A 17354-nucleotide genomic window follows, 5' to 3' on the forward strand; every position below is an offset into this window, starting at 1 on the left:
GCATGATTTATTTATTGATTGTCTTCCTTATGAGTGGCGGTCGGGGACGAGCGATGGTCTTTTCCTACCAATCTATCCCCCTAGGAGCATGCGCGTAATACTTTGCTTTGATAACTTGTAGATTTTTGCAACAAGTATATGAGTTTTTTATGACTAATGTTGAGTCGATGGATTATACGCACTCTCTTCCTTCCACCATTGCTAGCCTCTCTAATACCGTGCACTTTTCGCCGGTATCATACGCCCACCATATACCTTCCTCAAAACAGCCACCATACCTACCTATCATGGAATTTCCATAGCCATTCCGAGATATATTGCCATGCAACTTATCACCGTTCCGTTTACTATGACACGCTCCATCATTGTCATATTGCCTTGCATGATCATGTAGTTGACATCGTATTTGTGGCAAAGCCACCGTTCATAATTCTTGCATACATGTCACTCTTGATTCATTGCATATCCCGGTACACCGCCGGAGGCATTCACATAGAGTCATATTTCGTTCTAAATATTGAGTTGTAATTCTGGAGTTGTAAAGTAAATAAAAGTGTGATGATCATCGTTATTAGAGCATTGTCTCAAGTGAGGAAAGGATGATGCAGACTATGGTTCCCCCACAAGTCGGGATGAGACTCCAGACGAAAAAAAAGAGGCATAAAAAAAGAGAATAGGCCCAAAGAAAAAAAAGGAAAAAAATGAGAGAAAAAGAGAGAAGGGACAATGCTACTATCATTTTTCCACACTTGTGCTTCAAAGTAGCACCATGATTTTCATGATAGAGAGTCTCCTATGATATCACTTTCATATACTAGTGGGAATTTTTCATTATAGAACTTGGCTTGTATATTCCTATGATGGGCTTCCTCAAAATGCCCTAGGTCTTCGTGAGCAAGCGAGTTGGATGCACACCCACTTAGTTTCTTTTGTTGAGCTTTCATATACTTATAGCTCTAGTGCATCCGTTGCATGGCAATCCCTACTCACTCACATTGATATCTATTGATGGGCATCTCCATAGCCCGTTGATACGCCTAGTTGATGTGAGACTATCTTCTCCTTTTTTGTCTTCTCCACAACCACCATTCTATTCCACGTATAGTGCTATGTCCATGGCTCACGCTCATGTATTGCGTGAAGATTGAAAAAGTTCGAGAATACCAAAAGTATGAAACAATTGCTTGGCTTGTCATCGGGGTTGTGCATGATTAAATACTTTGTGTGATGAAGATAGAGCATAGCCAGACTATATGATTTTGTAGGGATAACTTTCTTTGGCCATGTTATTTTGAGAAGACATAATTGCTTCGTTAGTATGCTTGAAGTATTATTATTTTTATGTTAATATTAAAATTTTGTCTTGAATCTTTCGGATCTGAATATTCATACCACAAATAAGAGAATTACATTGAAAATTATGCTAAGTAGCATTCCACATCAAAAATTCTTTTTTTATCATTTACCTACTCGAGGACGAGCAGGAATTAAGCTTGGGGATGCTTGATACGTCTCCAACGTATCTATAATTTTTGATTGTTCCATGCTATATTATATTCTGTTTTGGATGTTTAATGGGCTTTATTATACACTTCTATATTATTTTTGGGACTAACCTATTAACCGGAGGCCCAACCTGAATTGCTGTTTTTTTGCCTATTTCAGTGTTTCGCAGAAAAAGAATATCAAACGGAGTCCAAACGGAATGAAACCTTCGGGAACGTGATTTTCGGAACAAACGTGATCTGGAGGACTTGGAGTCTACGTAAAGCAATCAACGAGGAAGGCACGAGGCAGGGGGCGCGCCTACCCCCCCCCCCCCCCAGGTGCGCCCTCCACCCTCGTGGGCCCCTCGTTGCTCCACCGACGTACTTCTTCCTCCTATATATACCCATATACCCTGGAAACATCAGAGACAGAGCCAAAACCCTATTTCCACCGCCGCAACCTTCTGTACCCGTGAGATCCCATCTTGGGGCCTTTTCCGGCGCTCCGCCGGAGGGGGCATTGATCACGGAGGGCTTCTACATCAACACCATAGCCTCTCCGATAATGTGTGAGTAGTTTACCTCAGACCTTCGGGTCCATAATTATGAGCTAGATGGCTTCTTCTCTCTCTTTAGATCTCAATACAAAGTTCTCCTCTATCTTGTTGGAGATCTATTCGATGTAATCTTCTTTTGCGGTGTTTTTGTCGAGATCCGATGAATTGTGGGTTTATGATCAAGTTTATCTATGAACAATATTTGAATCTCCTCTGAATTCTTTTATGTATGATTTGTTATCTTTGCAAGTCTCTTCGAATTATCAGTTTGGTTTGGCCTACTAGATTGATCTTTCTTGCAATGGGAGAAGTGCTTAGCTTTGGGTTTAATCTTGCGGTGTCCTTTCCCAGTGACAGCAGGGGCAGCAAGGCACGTATTGTATTGTTGCCATCGAGGATAAAAAGATGGGGTTTATATCATATTGCATGAGTTTATCCCTCTACATCATGTCATCTTACTTAAAGCATTACTCTGTTCTTATGAACTTAATACTCTAGATGCATGCTGGATAGCGGTCGATGTGTGGAGTAACAGTAGTAGATGCAGAATCGTTTCGATCTACTTGTCACGGACATGATGCCTATATACATGATCATACCTAGATATTCTCATAACTATGTTCAATTCTATCAATTGCTCGACAGTAATTCGTTAACCCACCGTAATACTTATGCTCTTGAGAGAAGCCACTAGTGAAACCTATGGCCCCGGGTCTATTTTCCATCATATTAATCTTCCAACACTTAGTTATTTCTATTGCCATTTATTTTACTTTGCATCTTTATTATAAAAATACCAAAAATATTATCTTATCATATCTATCAGATCTCACTCTCGTAAGTGACCATGAAGGGATTGACAACCCCTTTATCGCGTTGGTTGCGAGGTTCTTATTTGAGTGTGTAGGTGCGTGGGACTCAAGCGTGATCTCCTACTGGATTGATATCTTGGTTCTAAAAAACTAAGGTAATACTTACGCTACTTTACTGCATCACCCTTTCCTCTTTAAGAAAAAACCAACGCAGTGCTCAAGAGGTAGCATTTAATTGCCAGCACAATCTAGTCTACCCAGCAGTTAATATGCCATCCTGTCGTTTTCACTAGCAAACTAGTATACATACCTCTAATTTAATATCCACACTGCATCAGGCAATCAGAACAAATCATAACTTATACAGATAATTTCAATCGAAGTTACACATAGGCCTCATTCAAAACCTTAAACTTTAGAAATATTTTTAGACTGAAAAAAATCAATACTTCAACACCCATACATGTGTTCAATAGCAACCAGCTACAACGGTAAACAAACTTTACATAAAACGATAAGATTTTGAGTCTTCATACTAAGGTACACATATGGTTTAAGCTCAACACATGGTTGCAACCATCCTGTGAAATTGTATTATTCAAAGATGGCCACATGTCTCCAGCAGAAGAGTCACGTGCTTGCAATGCTTTGAAGGTGTTACTGTAGAAAGAACCATTATATAGACATCCTAGTTGACTGCTACAACTACTATCATGTAGAAACATCTTCCAGTGAGGATGCCAACCTGCATAGATAAGATGGTACAACTGCTATGAGCTAATAACTTTGATAAATGAGCTATATTGTAGCACACAAAAGATGGACATAGGCTCAGACAGCAAATACATACTTTCATAATAATCATTTTGCAAACAACAAAGTAGCTTACAACTACATAAGGCAGCTGACATGTATTTCTACTGGCATGTTTTCAAACTCCCCATGTGTATCTGTACCGATCTTATTGCAGTTGAGTACGTATTCACAAATATTGATACTTTCCATTACAATTCAAGCTATGTATAAACATTACGAGAGATGTTTCCTTTCGCACAAACAACACAGGTTCATGTAGTGGCGTAGCGAGGAATCCGAACCAGGGTGGTCCAATGAACACAGATCATTTTTCTACAGGGAAGCGCCTGCAGACAAACGGTTGATGATTTGTAATACTAAAACTAACATGCTTCTAACCACATTCTTCATTAATGTTTCTCCCTTTATCCAAATCAAGTTGACCATGTGACCATAACCGGCACATTATTAATTTAAAAAAGTAAACACACAAATATATCTAAACTGGATCTGATTTGATGGATTTCCAATTAAATTTTGAACTTTTTAAGGATGCATCCTATGAATCTTGTTATATACTTCTCAGAATCCTACTAATAAACAGATATGAGCAGAAAGGAAAGAAGCACCTCTCGGTGATACACTCATTGCTTGTATGCTTTCATCTGATGGGGTATACATCAAGATTGATTATTCAAAATAAATTATGCAACTCCTACAACTGACTGTAATGTAACAATAAGATGCAACTAAGGAGCAGAATTGTGTACTCGATGTACCTCTGAAGAGTACATAAGCCATAGTTCTCAAGCATCTTCTTTCTTAGCTATTAGATGAGAAAATAAAATTGTGTATGTTCAAGGGATCATAAACGACATACATCAAACAACATCGAAACCTTTCTTCCAGGACAAACTAAAGGCACGTCAGTATAGCATACAATCTACAAACTATAATTACCTGTATGGCGGGATGTTAAAAATGAACAGAACTACATACATATACAGGTGTTTCTATTTCATATGTTGCTTAGCTCGCATGGAAAAGTAAAGACTTTTTTATGTGAGGACATCTGATACGTGCAACAAAGTATATACTTTTGCATGTACCTAAGATGGTATTGCTCAAAGAGGAGGAAGACCCTCTGATATCATCTGTATATCATTACTTTGACACCTAGATGTTGCCCTTATTTTTCCTGAAAGAAATTTTACATATGAAATCAATATATGTAAGGAAAAACTGGAATAAGAACCAAACATCCACATGAAGGAAGCACTTGCTTATTTCTAGTTAGCTCTGTACCCAAAAAGATCAAACATGTATTTATGTATAGCAAAGTAGAATAAGAAAACAACCGCAGGTGCAAGGAAGCACTTACAAATATCTTAGCTTACTCCTAGCTAGCTTTCTGCCCAAAAGAAAAAATAAATCATATCTATCTCTGGAGCATACCTCAATTAATTGAATCCATCTTAGGCCAAAGCAGCGGCACGGACGCAGCCAACCTGCAGTGTCTACTGTATCCTGTAACAGACAAATCAAGCATTAAAAGCGACGCAAATGCAAAAGGATATCCGGTACAAGAGAAAGCAAAAGGAACCCAAACACGGCCAAAACAACACAAGAACTATGTTGTTCGCTAGAACCTAAAAACAAACAGAAGACTTCCCTGCCCAAGCTAATTTCTACTTTGATGTTGCTATTACTAAAATGACCATATGTTTCTGGTCAGACAAGATACCAGGCAGCAATTATTAGTAACACATGCAGTACATAGTATAGGCTGAATGTTTGCAGCTGAAAATTGCACTTTGTAACAAATATTTACAAGTAAAACAAAGCGTCAACTGTTGCTAGAGTGGTCTGCACTGGCTGAGACTGACGGTTCCAGATACATTCATCCATCCGAGTGCTCTGCTATTTTCTTCAAAGCAGAGGAAGAAGATTTGGCATAAGTGCTCGACCATGTGGTGTCATTAATCATTGAAATTTTTAAATGGTATTACCTGTCGCTCTGAGACACCAACATCTATTGACTTGTGATTCTGGAAGGCACACACATAAGTAAATGTAAGCATAAGTTTCTGACAAGTATGTCAACTATTGATCATTTCTACGTCAACAGAAAAAAACAGAAAGAAATATAAGAGAACAGGAAGCACCAGGGACCATACCTCAGGCTCGAAGTACAAGAGGGGGAGACGGAGGAGCACGCACGACGACGGGCTGGAGAGCACGACGTGACCTGGGGCGGAGGAGCACGCACCGGAGTAGGACGACCAGGAGGGGCCGGCGCCGCCAAAACCTATCCCGCTGCACGCCTCATCTCGACAGTTCAGGAGAGATGCAAGGAGACGCTGTTGCCCAGGAAGAAAGCATTGAGGGAGCGCCGACATTTGGGCGGCGCTAGGGATGTGGCGGAGGGTGGATGAGATCTGCGGAGGAGGGTACTTGACGGCGGCGGAGGAGGTTGCTCGGCCGCAGCATTGGTCCGGGAGGAAGGCTGGTGCGATGGGTGGTCGAGGGCTGCTGGGGTCGGGCGGCGGAGGGAGGTCGGCGGCGGCGGCTAGGGTCGGAGCAGGAGGCGATTTGGGCTAGATCTGGTCGGGACGGCGGCTAAGTTTCTTTCTTTTTTCTTTTTTCTATTTTTTTGCGGCTAAGTTTCGGCTCTCGCGCGCTTATCGTGGTAGCGCGCTGTTGGGCCAATTATTTCGTTTTCGCGCCATGAACAGTTCACGGCGGATAATGGGCCCAGATTGAGTTCTCCTGGCAGGTAAAGTGACTTAAATGGTGGATATCAACGCCGGCAGTAAATGTGTCCTTGTTGCTCAACTTCTACCGGCAGTTCTTCTGCCTGGATGGACTTGTGCCGCAGTTAAATAATCCCCGGCAGTTTGTTTGCCTTTATATTGGTAATTCTCCCGGCAGTTAACTGCCCCCAATCAAGTGTGTTATGGTGTAGTGAATCTAGATTTTTTCGCCAAGCCTATTACTCCAGTATTGTCACAACAGATTTTTATTGGACCCGATGCACTAGGTATTACACCTATATCGGATATGAACTCCTTCATCCAGACTCCTTCATTTGCTGCTTCCGAAGCAGCTATTTATTCCGCTTCACACGTAGATCCCGCCACGACGCTCTGCTTGGAACTGCACCAACTGACAACTCCATCATTCAATATAAATACGTATCCGGTTTGTGACTTACAGTCATCCGGATCAGTGTTAAAGATTGCATCGACGTAACCATTTACGACAAGCTCTTTGTCATCTCCATAAACGAGAAACATATCCTTAGTCCTTTTCAGATATTTCAGGATGTTCTTGACCGATGTCCAGTGATCCACTCCTGAATTACTTTGATACCTCCCTGCTAAACTTATAACAAGGCACACATCAGGTCTGGTACACAGCATTGCATACATGATAGAATCTATGGCTGAGGCATAGGGAATGACTTTCATTTTCTCTCTATCCTCTGCAGTGGTCGGGCATTGAGTCTGACTCAACTTGACACCTTGTAACACAGGCAAGAACCCTTTCTTTGACTGATCTATTTTGAACTTCTTCAAAACTTTATCAAGTTATGTGCTTTGTGAAAGTCTAATTAAGCATCTTGATCTATCTCTATAGATCTTGATGCCCAATATATAAGCAGCTTCGCCAAGGTCTTTCATTGAAAAATTCTTATTCAAGTATCCTTTTATGCTATCCAGAAATTCTGTATCATTTTCAATCAACAATATGTCATCGACATATAATATTAGAAATGCTACAGAGCTCCCACTCACTTTCTTGTAAATACAGACTTCTCCAAAAATCTTTATAAAACCATATGCTTTGATCACACTATCAAAGCGTATATTCCAACTCCGAGAGGCTTGCACCAGTCCATAAATGGATCCTTGGAGCTTGCACACTTTGTTAGCACCTTTAGGATCGACAAAACCTTCTGGTTGCATCATATACAAGTCTTCTTTAAGAAATCCATTAAGGAATGCAGTTTTGACATCTATTTGCCAAATTTCATAATCATAAAATATGGCAATTGCTAAAAATGATTCGAACAGACTTAAGCATCGCTACGGGTGAGAAGGTCTCATCGTAGTCAACTCCTTCAACTTGTCGAAAACCTTTCGCAACAAGTCGAGCTTTGTAGACAGTAACCTTACCGTCAGCGTCAGTCTTCTACTTGAAGATCCATTTATTCTCTATGGCTTTCTCGATCATCGGGCAAGTCAACCAAAGTCCACACTTTGTTCTCATACATGGATCCCATCTCAGATTTAATGGCAAGCCATTTCGTGGAATCTAAGCTCATCATCGCTTCCTCATAGTTCGTAGGTTCATCATGGTCTAGTAACATGACTTCCAAAACAGGAGTATCGTATCACTCTGGTGCGGAACGTACGCTGGTGGACCTACGAGGTTCGGTAGCAACTTGATCCGAAGTTTCATGATCATCATCATTAACTTCCTTACTAATTGGTGTAGACATCACTGGAACTGATTTCTGTGATGAGCTACTTTCCAATTCGGGAGAAGGTACAATTACCTCATCAAGTTCTACTTTCCTTCCACTCACTTCTTTCGAGAGAAACTCCTACTCTAGAAAGGATCGACTCTTAGCAACGAAAATCTTGCCTTCGGATCAATGATAGAAGGTGTACTCAACAGTCTCCTTTGCGTATCCTATGAAGACGCATTTTCCGATTTAAGTCCGAGCTTATCAGGTTGAAGCTTTTTCACATAAGCATCGCAGCCCCAAACTTTAAGAAGCGACAGCTTAATTAGGTTTCCTGCCAAACCACATATCATATGGTGTCGTCTCAATGGATTTATATGGTGCCCTATTTAACGTGAATGCAGCCGTATCTGAAGCATAACCCCAAAACGATAGTGGTAAATCGGTAAGAGACATCATAGATCACACAATATCTAATAAAGTACGGTTACGACGTTCGGACACACCATTACGCTGTGGTGTTCCAGGTGGCGTGAGTTGCGAAACTATTCCACATTGTTTCAAATGAAGACCAAACTCATAACTCAAATATTCACCTCCACGATGAGATCGTAGAAACTTTATTTTCTTGTTACGATGATTTTCCACTTCACTCTGAAATTCTTTGAACTTTTCAAATGTTTCAGACTTATGTTTCATCAAGTAGATATACCCATATCTGCTCAAATCATCTGTGAAGGTCAGAAAATAACGATACCCACCACGAGCCTCAACACTCATCGGACCGCATACATCAGTATGTATTATTTCCAATAAGTCAGTTGCTCGCTCCATTGTTCCGGAGAACGGAGTCTTAGTCATCTTGCCCATGAGGCATGGTTCGCAAGCATCAAGTGATTCATAATCAAGTGATTCCAAAAGCGGAACCTGGATGCTCATGTGGGCTCCTACATATTCTATGAAGATCTTTATCGGTCAAACCACATAACAACATACGTCATTCCCTTTGTCATCGGTATGTTACTTGCCCGAAATTCGACCGTCTTTATCATCATACCTAGTTCAATCCCGTTACCGGCAAGTCTCTTTACTCGTTCTATCATGCATCATCCCGCGACTAACTCATTAGTCACATTACTTGCAAGGATTATACTGATGTGCATTACCGAGAGGGCCCAGAGATACCTCTCCGATACACTGAGTGACAAATCCTAATCTTGATCTATGCCAACCCAACAAACACCTTCGGACACACCAGTAGAGCATCTTTATAATCACCTAGTTACGTTGTGACGTTTGATAGCACACAAGGTGTTCCTCCGGTATTCGGGAGTTGCATAATCTCATAGTCAGAGGAATATGAATAAGTCATGAAGAAAGCAATAACAATAAAACTATACGATCATAATGCTAAGCTAACGGATGGGTCTTGTCCATCACCTCATTCTCTAATGTTGTGATCCCGTTCATTAAATGAAAACACATGTCTATAGTCAGGAAACATAAACATCTTTGATCAACGAGCTAGTCAAGTAGAGGCATGTTGGGGAACGTAGTAATTTCAAAATTTTCCTACGCACACGCAAGATCCATCTAGGTGATGCATAGCAACGAGAGGGGAGAGTGCTGTCCACGTACCCTCCTAGACCGAAAGCGGAAGCGTTATGACAACGCGGGTGATGTAGTCGTACGTCTTCACGATCCGACCGATCCTAGTACCGAAAGTACGGCACCTCCACGATCTGCACAGGTTCAGCTCGGTGACGTCCCACGAACTCTCGATCCAGCTGAGTGTCGAGGGAGAGCTTCGTCAGCACGACAACGTGATGACAGTGATGATGAAGTTACCGATGCAGGGCTTCGCTTAAGCACTACAACGATATGACCGAGGTGGAATCTGTGGAGGGGGGCACCGCACACGGCTAAGACAACTGTCAACTTGTGTGTCTATGGGGTGCCCCCTCCCCCGTATATAAAGGAGTGGAGGAGGGGGAGGGCCGGCCCTCTATGGCGCGCCCAAGGGGAGTCCTACTCCCACCGGGAGTAGGATCCCTCCTTCCCTAGTTGGATTAGGAGAGGAAGGAAGGGGGAGAGAGGGGGAAGGAAAGGGGGGCCGGCCGCCCACCCAATTCGGATTGGGCTTGGGGGGCGCGCCCCCTCCTAGGCTCCCTTCTCCTCTCTCCCACTATGGCCCAATAAGGCCCATATACTTCCCGGGGGTTCCGGTAACCTCCCGGTACTCCGGTAAATGCACGAACTCACCTGAAACCATTCCGATGTCCAAACATAGTCATCCAATATATCTATCTTTATGTCTCAACCATTTCGAGACTCCTCGTCATGTCCGTGATCATATCTAGGACTCCGAACAACCTTCGGTACATCAAAACACATAAACTCATAATACCGATCGTCACCGAACGTTAAGCGTGCGGACCCTACGGGTTCGAGAACTATGTAGACATGACCGAGACTCATCTCCGGTCAATAACCAATAGCGGAACCTGGATTCTCATATTGGTTCCTACATATTCTATGAAGATCTTTATCAGTCAAACCGCATAACAACATACGTTGTACCCTTTGTCATCGATATGTTACTTGCCCGAGATTCGATCGTTGGTATCTCAATACCTAGTTCAATCTCGTTACCGGAAAGTCTCTTTACTCGTTCCGTAATGCATCATCCCGCAACTAACTCATTAATCACATTGCTTGCAAGGCTTATAGTGATGTGCATTACTGAGAGGGCCCAGAGATACCTCTCCGAAACACGGAGTGACAAATCCTAATCTCGATCTATGCCAACCCAACAAGCACCATCGGAGACACCTATAGAGCATCTTTATAATCACCTAGTTACGTTGTGACGTTTGATAGGACACTAAGTGTTCCTCTGGTATTCGGGAGTTGCATAATCTCATAGTTATAGGAACATGTATAAGTCATGAAGAAAGCAATAGCAACAAACTAAACAAGCCAGTGCTAAGCTAACGGAATGGGTCAAGTCGATCACATCATTCTCTAATGATGAGATCCCGTTAATCAAATGACAGCTCATGTCTATGCCTAGGAAACTTAACCATCTTTGATTCAACGAGCTAGTCAAGTAGATGCATACTAGCGACACTCTGTTTGTCTATGTACTCATACATGTACTAAGTTTCCGGTTAATACAATTCTAGCATGAATAATAAACATTTATCATGATATAAGGAAATATAAATAACAACTTTATTATTGCCTCTAGGGCATATTTCCTTCAGTCTCCCACCTGCACTAGAGTCAATAATCTAGATTACACAGTAATGATTCTAACACCCATGGAGTCTTGGTGCTGAACATGTTTTGCTCGTGAGAGAGGCTTATTCAACGGGTCTATAACATTCAGATCCGTATGTATCTTGTAAATCTCTATGTCTTCCTCCTTGACTTGATCGCGGATGGAATTGAAGCATCTCTTGATGTGCTTGGTTCTCTTGTGAAATCTGGATTCCTTTGCCAAGGCAATTGCACCAGTATTGTCACAAAAGATTTTCATTGGACCCGATGCACTAGGTATGACACCTAGAACGGATATGAACTCCTTCATCCAGACTCCTTCATTTGCTACTTCCGAAGTAGCTATGTACTCCGCTTCACACGTAGATCCCGCCACGACGCTTTGCTTAGAACAGCACCAACTGACAGCTCCACCGTTCAATATAAATACGTATCCGGTTTGTGACTTAGAGTCATCTGGATCAGTGTCAAAGCTTGCATTGACGTAACCATTTATGACGAGCTCTTTGTCACCTCCATAAACAAGAAACATATCCTTAGTCCTTTTCAGGTACTTCAGGATGTTCTTGACCGCTGTCTAGTGATCCACTCCTGGATTACTTTGGTACCTCCCTGCTGAACTAATAGCAAGGCATACATGAGGTAAGGTACACAACATTGCATACATGATAGAACCTATATATGGCTGAAGCATAGGGAATGAATTTCATTTTCTCTCTATCTTCTGCAGTGGTCGGGCATTGAGTCTGACTCAACTTCACACCTTGTAACACAGGCAAGAACCCTTTCTTTGCTTGATCCATTTTGAACTTCTTCAAAACTTTATCAAGGTATGTGCTTTGTGAAAGTCCAATTAAGCGTCGTGATCTATCTCTATAAATCTTGATGCCCAATATATAAGCAACTTCACCGAGGTCTTTCATTGAAAAACTCTTGTTCAAGTATCCTTTTATGCTATCCAGAAATTCTATATCATTTCAAATCAACAATATGTCATCCACATATAATATTTGAAATGCTACAGAGCTCCCACTCACTTTCTTGTAAATACAATCTTCTCCAAAAGTCTGTATAAAACCATATGCTTCGATCACACTATCAAAACGTTTATTCCAACTCCGAGATGCTTGCACCAGTCCATAAATGGATCGCTGGAGCTTGCACACTTTGTTAGCATCCTTTGGATTGATACAACCTTCGGGTTGCATCATATACAACTCTTCTTCCAGAAATCCATTCAGGAATGCAGTCTTTACATCCATTTGCGAAATTTCATAATCATAAAATGCAGCAATTGTTAACATGATTCGGATGGACTGAAGCATCGCTACGGGTGAGAAGGTCTCATCGTAGTCAACTCCTTAAACTTGTCAAAAACCTTTCGCAACAAGTCGAGATTTGTAGACAGTAACATTGCCGTCGGCGTCAGTCTTCTTCTTGAAGATCCATTTATTCTCTATGGCTTGCCGATCATCGGGCAAGTCAACCAAAGTCCACACTTTGTTCTCATACATGGATCCCATCTCAGATTTCATGCCTCATGCCATTTCGCGGAATATGGGCTCATCGTCGCTTTCCTCATAGTTCGTAGGTTCGTCATGGTCAAGTAACATGACCTCCAGAACCGGATTACAGTACCACTCTGGTGTGGATCTTACTCTGGTTGACCTACGAGGTTCATTAGTAACTTGATCTGAAGTAACATGATCATCATCATTAGCTTCCTCACTAATTGGTGTAGTAGTCACAAGAACTGATTTCTGTGATGAACTATTTTCCAATAAGGGAGCAAGTACAGTTACTTCATCAAGTTCCACTTTCCTCCCACTCACTTCTTTCGAGAGAAACTCCTTCTCTAGAAAGGATTCATTCTTAGCAACGAATGTCTTGCCTTCGGATCTGTGATAGAAGGTGTACCCAACAATCTCCTTTGGGTATCCTATTGTTGGAGATCGTAGCAGAAATTTAAAATTTTCTACGTATCACCAAGATCGATCTATGGAGTCATCTAGCAACGAGAGAGAGGGGAGTGCATCTACATACCCTTGTAGATCGCGCGCGGAAGCGTTCAAGAGAACGGGGTTGATGGAGTCGTACTCGTCGTGATCCAAATCACCGATGATCCTAGCGCCGAACGGACGGCACCTCCGCGTTCAACACACGTACGGAGCTGGGACGTCTCCTCCTTCTTGATCCAGCAAGGGGGGAGGAGAAGTTGATGGAGATCCAGCAGCACGACGGCGTGGTGGTGGAAGTAGCGGGATCCCGGCAGGGCTTCGCCAAGCGCAAGCGGGGAGGAAGAGGTGTCACGGGAGGGAGGGAGGCGCCAGGGCTTGGGGTGCTGCTCCCATGCGCCTCCCCACTATATATAGGGGTGGAGGGGGCTGGTTTCTTGCCCTGCAAGTCCATTGGGGCGTTGGCAAAGGTGGGGGAAGAAATCCCATCATTTCCCTTCCCCACCGATTGTTATCCCCCTTTTTTAGGGATCTTGATCTTATCCCTTCGGGATATGATCTTATTCCTTCTAAGGTGGGATCTTGGTGCGCCTTGACCAGGGGTGTGGGGCCTTGCCCCCACTACCCACGTTCATGTGGGTCCCCCCATGCAGGTGGGCCCCACTTCGGAACCTTCTAGAACCTTCCCGGTACAATACCGAAAAATCCCGAACATTTTCCGGTGGCCAAAATAGGACTTCCCATATATAAATCTTTACCTCCGGACCATTCTGGAACTCCTCGTGACGTCCGGGATCTCATCCGGGACTCCGAACAACTTCCGGTTAAACGCATACTAATATCTCTACAACTCTAGCATCACCGAACCTTAAGTGTGTAGACCCTACGGGTTCGGGAGACATGCAGACATGACCGAGACGACTCTCCGGTCAATAACCAACAGCGGGATCTGGATACCCATGTTGGCTCCCACATGTTCCACGATGATCTCATCGGATGAACCACGATGTCAAGGATTCAATCAATCCTGTATACAATTCCCTTTGTCAATCGGTACGTTACTTGCCCGAGATTCGATCGTCGGTATCCCAATACCTTGTTCAATCTCGTTACCGGCAAGTCACTTTACTCGTACCGTAATGCATGATCCCGTGACCAAACACTTGGTCACATTGAGCTCATTATGATGATGCAATACCGAGTGGGCCCAGAGATACCTCTCCGTCATACGGAGTGACAAATCCCAGTCTCGATTCGTGCCAACCCAACAGACACTTTCGGAGATACCCGTAGTGCACCTTTATAGCCACCCAGTTACGTTGTGATGTTTGGCACACCCAAAGCACTCCTATGGTATCCGGGAGTTGCACAATCTCATGGTCTAAGGAAATGATACTTGACATTTGGAAAAGCTCTAGCAGACGAACTACACGATCTTGCGCTATGCTTAGGATTGGGTCTTGTCCATCACATCATTCTCCTAATGATGTGATCCCGTTATCAATGACATGGGTCTTGTCCATCACATCATTCTCCTAATGATGTGATCCCGTTATCAATGACATCCAATGTCCACAGTCAGGAAACCGTAACCATCTATTAATCAACGAGCTAGTCAACTATAGGCTCACTAGGGACATGTTGTGGTCTATGTATTCGCACATGTATTACGGTTTCCGGATAACACAATTATAGCATGAACAATAGACAATTATCATGAACAAGGAAATATAATAATAACCATTTTATTATTGCCTCTAGGGCATATTTCCAACAGTCTCCCACTTGCACTAGAGTCAATAATCTAGTTCACATCGCCATGTGATTAACACTCATAGTCCAGATCGCCATGTGACTACACCCAAAGAGTTTACTAGAGTCAATAATCTAGTTCACATCATCATGTGATTAAGACTCAATGAGTTCTAGGGTTTGATCATGTTCTGCTTGTGAGAGAGGTTTTAGTCAACGGGTCTGCAACATTCAGATCCGTGTGTACTTCGCAAATCTCTATTTCGTATTGTAGATGTTGCTACTATGCTCCACTTGGAGCTATTCCAAATGGTTGCTTCATTATACGTATCCGATTTGCTACTCAGAGTCATCCGGCTTGGTGTTAAAGCTTGCATCGACGTAACCCTTTACGCCGAATTCTTCATCACCTCCACAATCGAGAAAACATTTCCTTATTCCCAAGGACAATTTTGACCGCTGTCCAATGATCCACTCCTGGATCATTCTTATACCCCCTTGCCAGACACGTGGCAAGGCACATTGTGGTACACAGCATGGCATATCGTATAGAGCCTATGGCTAAGGCATAGGGGACGACCTTCGTCCTCTCTCTTTCTTCTGCCGTGGTCGAGCTTTAAGTCTTAACTTCACACCTTACAACTCAGGCAAGAACTCCTTCTTTGACTGATCCATCTTGAACTCCTTCAAGATCATGTCAAGGTATGTGTTCTGTGAAAGTCTTATCAGGCATCTTGATCTATCTCTATAGATCTTGATACCCAATATGTAAGCAGTTTTACCAAGGTCTTCCTTTGAAAAACTCCATTCAAACAACCCTTTTTGTTTTCCAGAAATTCTACAGCATTTCCGATCAACAATATGTCATCCACATATACTTATCAGAAATGTTGTAGTGCTCCCACTCACTTTCTTGTAAATACAAGTTTCTTGCAAACTTTGTATAAACCCAAAAACTTTGATCACCTCATCAAAGCGTATGTTCCAACTCCGAGATGCTTGCTCCAGTCCATAGAGGGATAGCTGGAGCTTGCATATCTTTTAGCATCCTTAGGATTGACAAAAACTTTCTGGTTGTATCACATACAGCCTGGTTGTATCACATACAGCCTTTCCTCACGGAAACCGTCAAGGAAACTTTTGTTTTGACATCCATCTGCCAGATTTCGTAAATGAAAATTCAGCAACTGCTAACATAATTCTAACACACTTTAGCATCGCTATGATTGAGAGAGTCTCATCACAGTCAACTCCTTGAACTTGTCGGAAACTTCTTTGAGACAAGTCGAGCTTCATAAATGGTGACATTACCATCAGCGTCTGTCTTCTTCTTAAAGATCCATTTATTCTTAATGGCTTGCCGATCATTGGGCAAGTCCACCAAAGTCCATACTTTGTTCTCATACATGGATCCTATCTCGGATTTCATGGCTCCTAGCCATTTGTTGGAATCTGGGCCCACCATCGCTTCTCCATAGCTCATAGGTTCAACATTGTCCAACAACATGACCTTTAAGACAGGGTGACCACTCAGAAGTTGTATACACCCTTGTCGACCTACGAGGTTTGATAGTAACTTGATCTGAAGCTCCATGATCATCATCATTAGCTTTCTCTTCAACTGAGGCAAGTGCCACAGAAACATCTTTCTGTGCTGCGCTACTCTCTGATTGAAGTGAAGGTTCAACAACCTCATCAAGTTCTATCTTCCTCCCACTCAATTCTTTCGAGAGAAACTCTTTCTCAACAAAGGACCTGTTCATAGCGACAAACAATTTGCCCTCAGATCTGAGATAGAAGGTATACCCAATCGTCTTGTTTGGGTATTCTATGAAGACACAATTTTCCGCTTTGGGTTCGAGCTTTTCTGGCCGAAGCCTATCGACATAAGCATCGTAGCCCCAAACCTTAAGAAACAACAACTTAGGTTTCTTGCCAAACCATAGTTCATACGGTGTCGTCTCCACGGACTTAGATGGTGCCCTATTTAAAGTGAATGTAGTTGTCTCTAATGCATAACCCCAAAACGATAGCGGTAGATCGGTAAGAGATATCATAGATCGCACCATAACCAATAGGGTGCGACTACGACGCTCGGACACACCATTACGCTATGGTGTTCCAGGTGGCGTCAACTGTGAAACGATTCCACCTTGTCTTTAGTGATTCCCAAACTCACAACTCATATACTTTTCCCTTGATTAGATCACAGGAACTTGATCTTCTTGTTATGATGATTCTCA

The 17354-nt window shown here is 42.6% G+C and overlaps 1 protein-coding gene across 8 annotated transcripts; it reads right to left on the reverse strand.

Moving 5' to 3' along the window:
- Positions 1–3259: 3259 nt before the first annotated feature.
- LOC109739360 (uncharacterized) lies at positions 3260–6308 on the reverse strand. 8 transcript variants are annotated; one of them, XR_012204088.1, is made up of 6 exons: positions 5829–6308; positions 5661–5699; positions 5483–5568; positions 5107–5178; positions 4761–4849; positions 3260–3601 (listed from the first exon to the last, which is right to left on the reverse strand). XR_012204088.1 is itself a non-coding variant. In XM_020298455.4 (4 exons), the coding sequence occupies exons 1-4, from the start codon at positions 6048–6050 to the stop codon at positions 3545–3547; spliced, it is 390 nt and encodes a 129-aa protein (XP_020154044.1). In that variant the 5' UTR covers positions 6051–6308; the 3' UTR covers positions 3260–3544. The 8 variants fall into 8 exon arrangements, 2 of the variants coding, with proteins under 2 accessions (XP_020154044.1, XP_045090511.1); XR_012204089.1 differs by having other exon boundaries at positions 4749–4849; XR_005771717.3 differs by having other exon boundaries at positions 5483–5578.
- Between the last annotated feature and the right edge of the window lie 11046 nt (positions 6309–17354).

Source organism: Aegilops tauschii, chromosome 3, assembly GCF_002575655.3.
Source record: "Aegilops tauschii subsp. strangulata cultivar AL8/78 chromosome 3, Aet v6.0, whole genome shotgun sequence".
NCBI classification, from domain to species: Eukaryota; Viridiplantae; Streptophyta; class Magnoliopsida; order Poales; family Poaceae; genus Aegilops; species Aegilops tauschii.